Genomic DNA, 5,709 nt, shown 5'->3' with positions numbered 1-5,709 from the left:
TTTAAACGAAGTATTTGAAGGATGTCGAGTTCATTTCCATTCCATCTGTGCAATTCCAAAGTGGCAAGTAATGCGTATATACAATCAACAGAAGTACACTACCCTTTTCTAAGTTTTTGTTAGAATTTACACTATAAAAGAAGTTTATACTTGGGAGTCACTCATCTTAAAAACACTTCCTGACCCACATAATTAAAACTGACCGGTATATTTACATAAAAATCACAAGGCAGTTGAAGCATTTGTAGAAAATCCATCCAAAAACCCAACAAAACTTGACACAAGTAACTTGCCGCTTTCAAGCAGGACTTGGAAACTTTTGATGTTTTTAATTGCAAATTAAAAAGTGTTCTTTATGCCAAGACAGTTCAGAGAAAAAAACCAAACCCAAACCAACCTCACAGAAGCTATAAAATCTTATCCTTGTGCAAGAACATACATTTCAGCAATAGTATCTTTAAAGCAGAAAAGCCTGCTGAATCAGGCTTGAATAGTTTGTACCAGATGAGAGAAAGACAACAACCTTGTTTCTGTATAGATTTTTTTTTTTACTATACATTTAAGCAAATGTTAGATCATCAAAATTCATTTACATTTTTGTGAAAGACATTTATTGAATACAAAAAACCCCCATTACATTCAGCCCTATTATAAATGATTACACGCAAAGAAATTCGAAAACTGTGTGAAGATTAATAGTCTAACTGGCTGAACATTTTCAGAATTAAGATCATTTATGAACCCTTATTTCTCAACTGTACATAATAAAATTCAAAAAAATACGCTTTGTCTTTCCAGCAATACTACAGTCAGAGGGATTCCGTGCTCATGGCGTTAATGGCAGCCCGCACTTTGGTTTCATGATTTTAAGTGTAGGACTTCCCATATTAGCCACAAGGGTTATGGAGAACAGAAACCTAAACAACAAAAATTTATGCAAAGAGTTCACTTTGATCCAAAAAGCTGTAGGCCAAAGTTCAAGATTGCAGGCTTAAAAGTACCATTGTCCATGTCGAGGCACCAAGGCTCAGGTTCAGAAGAGCTTTCCCATACAGAAGAGAGCTTAACCACACACGTCAGCGCTGCCCGATACGGAAGCCCCACTGTGAGCTTCCACAGCTATCGAGCCTCCCAGCTGTACATCTTGGATACCCACTTCTGAGATGCTAGGCTGTCAAGTCAAGACACTAAAGTAAAAGATTTTTTGCAAAGTGAACTTTAGAAATTTTCCTATAGCCTTTGGAGGGAGATTTTATTTACTATGTCATTGAAAGAAATGTATCTGTAGTCTTCTGTACAAAGTTAAACGCTGAAAAGCTTAAGTATAAAACTACAGTTTAGTTTCTGTACAAGGTAAGATAGGACAAACATTGTAAAACCTCAACTCGTTTGTAGTTTCTTGAAACTTCTGCATACCACTTCTCATCACAGCCTCACTGCTGAACACTGACATTTCATGTCATAAATCCTAAGATAACAAGAGTAAAAAACTGATTTGCACAAAAGAAATCTGAAATAACTTTATATACACAACAGAAAGCCTTTTAAAAGTACAAAAATAACATCTATATGCCAGATAGATACCATGCTTTGACAGTTCTCTCTCTCAGTGCCTACACATGCAAGACAGTAATCTAGATTTAGAGTAATTCTGCATCTGTAGAATGTATCTGAATATAAAAGACATTAACATGTGACTAACTCTTGTTATTTTCAGAATGGATATGTATTCAAAATATCTTTATAACCAATACTGCAATATTCCAGTCTCTGCATGTATATGTGCAGATAAGCAGCCTTCATCTTACTTGATTTTAGAATCTCCTGCAAGCTAGTAACCCACACTAAAAAGCTACTATGGTTCTAATGAATCTAGTTATACAAAGCAATTCAAAATGTACAAAAACTATAAAAAATGAAACATTTATTGCCATGCACGAAACTTAAGTATGTTCAACTAAAAACCGCATCAAATGCAGTTTTGTTTTGTTAAAAAAAAAAAAAGATACACAAAGCAATTTACATCAACACTCTTAACATTAGATCAGCAGAATCAGCTCTGACTAAATACCACAAGGGTAAGACACATTCCTTTTGCTGGTGCCTATCAGATCTTCAAATCCATGGGAACATAAAACCAGGAATCTTCATTTCCCACAGTCAAATCAGATCATGAAATCAACTGAAATGAGAAATGTATTAGTTTTCTCCTTTCTCTCAATCCAATTATATACAGCCTCTCCTTTTGCATCAGACTATCAAGAAAATACACTCTACTTTTGCTATCACAAAAAACCAAGAACATCCCTACAGCAGACAAATTGCTCTCTTATGCCTTTGCTGATAGTGACACATGTAGGCACAGCATGTAGACGCAACTATTTCTAGATAGCCATATATCAACATCTGCAAATCAAGCCACAAGAGAAAGAAAAGTTACTTTACTGACTCCACTACGTGAAGCTCACTTCTCTAGTTCCATTTTTAGTTTTGGGGCAAGCAAAAGTAATTGAACTTGAAAATTGTCTTACAAATTACCAACCAGACTGGACAATAAACCCTTTGTCACGAGTACATCATATCAGGCCTAATCTTCAGTGCAGCAAACTCAAAGGCAACATTGTAACTGTGCTACCAGGAGGACATACAGAGAAAAGCTATCTATCTTTATCCTCTTTTGCCTTCTCTCATTGCCAAAGCTTGCAGGTCTGCAGAGCTTATACAACCTCATGCATTGTTACCTACGAATGTATGCGGTCAGTGCATGAATTATAGTGCACCTTGCAGCCAAGGCTGTAATTTAAAGCAAATGCATAGCTTTCAGAGAGTAAAAGTCATCAAAAATGACGATAGCTTTAATTTTAGTTCTGCTTACCAAAGAAATTCGTAAGAGTAGTAGTGGCATGCTAAGAAAATAGTCTGAAGCAGTTATTTTTGAAAGAGGGATTTAAAAAAAAAAAAAAAAAAAAATCATCAGAGCCACAGTTCAGGTTTATCAGAGCACTAAACTTCCAATACTATACAGGAGGCTATTAAAACCAGCGTAACAGGATGCCATGCCTCTTTCTAGTAGGCTGAAGAAAAAAAAAACCCAACCCAGAATGTTTTCTAAATGATAAAGTCTTTACCTCTTTGACTGTTTTTTTAATGAAGTCTTTCCTGTCAGATAAATCATAACTAGGATAGTTTTCATACACCTAAAAAAAAAAAAAAAAAGTAAAAAAACAAACCAAACCTCAAATTACTTTCATTCAATATATCGTATGAATAGAAGGAGCTTAAATGAAATTAGGCAAAAATTGGTGTCACTGACTAAACTAGTACTATAAATTTTTCACATCAACAAATTAGAACGCCTAGCTTGCCATGTCAGACAAGTAAGAATTCTCCAATCTTTGTCTTCCATGCTCTCTAAGTAGTCAGATACCCTTGCATTAGTGTAGGAAGCTAAAACAAATATCAAATCCCAAGGCTTATTTATTTTTTGGTAATAAATAAAATTCTGAGCCTTTCAAGTGACTAACACAAGAGTCAACACATTTGAGTACTATTCCACAACTATTCTTTTATTAACAAGTGGGAGAGGACCAAACAAACAAAAAACAGATGCCAACACTGACAGCCAATGCAGAGTATTTTATTTCAGTATACCAAATTTCAGAATTCTAGAATGACTATACATGACAAAAAGTTTGTACAGAATATACACATACAGTTTTCTCATAAGAATAACTTCTGGTTTAATTTTCTCAAGACAACTTCTTGCAAGTACCAGGAAAACAAACGTGAGTTAACGGACTGTAGAATATGTCAAGGTAACAGTATTGTCTGTGTTTTGGTCACTTTTTCCCACCATTCCCTTTTCCGGCCACATGGTCCCTTCCTGGCACCTGTCCTGACAATTAATGGATTCCTTGCTGAACTGATTCAACTCACTAACTCAGCTGAGAACTCTTCATTTTTTGGTGACAGATGAGAATTGAATGGACTCATAAAGAGAACATATGAAGAATGAGAGCAAGGTGAGTAGTAGAAATGTACAGAGAGCAGGACATAGCCCTACCCTTTTGACAGTAGCAAGCTGCTGCACCGTTTCAACATCTCAAATACTTTCACTTTAATACAATGGCAGTTGTTTTGGAGGTAATACTGCTACTTTCCATGTAGCTAATTTTTCTTTGGAGATTTCCCTTGTAATGTTGGGTATCAGTGTTGCATATCTTAAGATTAAAGCTCTCCTTGTTATAGCTGTTGGCAAATAAATAAATCAATGCAAAACTACTTTGTTTCTGAATCATTGTGCAGAGTGCAAGCCTCCATTTCTGAAACAATGGCAAAAGTCAGTTCACAGACAACCCACTGCCTAAAAAGAGATTGCAAAATCATATTTGCTTACCTCCTTGCAAATTTGTTTCATTGTGACCTCCTCCAAGTTTGCATTGGCCAACAAGTTCTTGACAGTTTCCTTAAGTTCTTCATCTGTGGGTGGTTTCTTCAGCTTTTTAATTAAAGGTTCATCATCTGAACTATCCTCAGACTCACTTTCTAAATACGAAGAATAATTTGAATTGTAATAAAACATTTTCAGTTTGTCTGCTTTCTTCCTCCAAAACAGAAGCCATCAGAACTTTTCCCAAATATCTGATGCAGCTGTGCTTCCTTAAAATAGACATCTTGCCAGATCATCCATTTAAAAAACAATGCTAATGCTATCAGTACTACATTCATTTATGAATCCGCATCATTGTTGATGAACTATCAGTTTACAAATCAATATGTACTCTAGAAAGTATGCAACAGATTAAATTAATCTAGCAAACAAAAAAGGTTTATTATAGCAATTCTAAATGGAGGTATTATGGCCCTAAAAAAAGTACTTATTTGCTTTAAAAAGAAGTTTGGATTTTTTTCCCCCCAGCAGCGCTGCCCACTAGAATCTTGTAATTGTGCAATGCTGTATTACTGAACACGCTATCAGAAATACAATGACAACAAATAAAGAGAATCATAAAGGAAGTTAAGTGAAGAGGCACAGGACACTCCTACAATCTTTTCCAGCAGAAAAAAAAAAATGAGACTGAACAACTCCAACATCCACTCAGTTCCTCTACTGCCAACAAGACAAAATTCAGAGCAGATGCCAAACAATCTAGATAATGAGCTTACAGAAAGACCTACTTAACATTTTTATTTTCTTTTTACTGCGAACATACACTCAAAACAGAAACGCAGGACTAAAGAAGAAATTATGAATATATTACATAACATGTATTAACTTTTTTGAACATATATACATTTTATATATATATATATATATGTTGATGACAAAATAAAGCGTGCACACACACACACACACAGTCAGCCACATTAGTACTGCCAGCAGCCAATCTGAAAATACATTGAGTTCAGCACAGACCAGTTTACTCTGCTGAGAAATGAGGCTATGAAAGAAGTTCAGCACAAATCTATGCCTAAGAGTTTAACCATTCCTTTTCTTTATACACTGACAAGCAGGGTAATTAATCTGAACTGACGTCTGTCCTATAGCACACATATGCTGATCCTGGCATTAAGTGAAGTATGTTTGCAGTATGGATATATGCTGCATTAATAACTCATATTACAATTGTGACAGAGACATGGCTGTTATCTTAGAGTGCCAGAGAATTTAAGGTGGGAAAGGACCTCTGGAGATCATCTGGTTTAAGC

The 5,709-nt window shown here is 35.4% G+C and overlaps 1 protein-coding gene across 1 annotated transcript; it reads right to left on the bottom strand.

The window, feature by feature from the left end:
* Positions 1-1,996: 1,996 nt before the first annotated feature.
* On the bottom strand, positions 1,997-4,545 carry LOC104073426 (protein DEK-like; the record flags this gene model as incomplete). The annotated part of the gene is made up of 3 exons (XM_009573185.1): positions 1,997-2,182; positions 3,129-3,197; positions 4,397-4,545. Coding segments are annotated over 3 exons (230 nt in total), but the record flags the coding sequence as incomplete, so codon positions are not given.
* Between the last annotated feature and the right edge of the window lie 1,164 nt (positions 4,546-5,709).

This window comes from Fulmarus glacialis, unplaced genomic scaffold (genome assembly GCF_000690835.1).
Source record: "Fulmarus glacialis isolate BGI_N327 unplaced genomic scaffold, ASM69083v1 scaffold42732, whole genome shotgun sequence".
Classification (NCBI taxonomy): Eukaryota; Metazoa; Chordata; class Aves; order Procellariiformes; family Procellariidae; genus Fulmarus; species Fulmarus glacialis.
The sequence above is the reverse complement of the archived record's forward strand: the minus strand, read 5'-3'. Positions and strand labels throughout refer to the sequence as shown.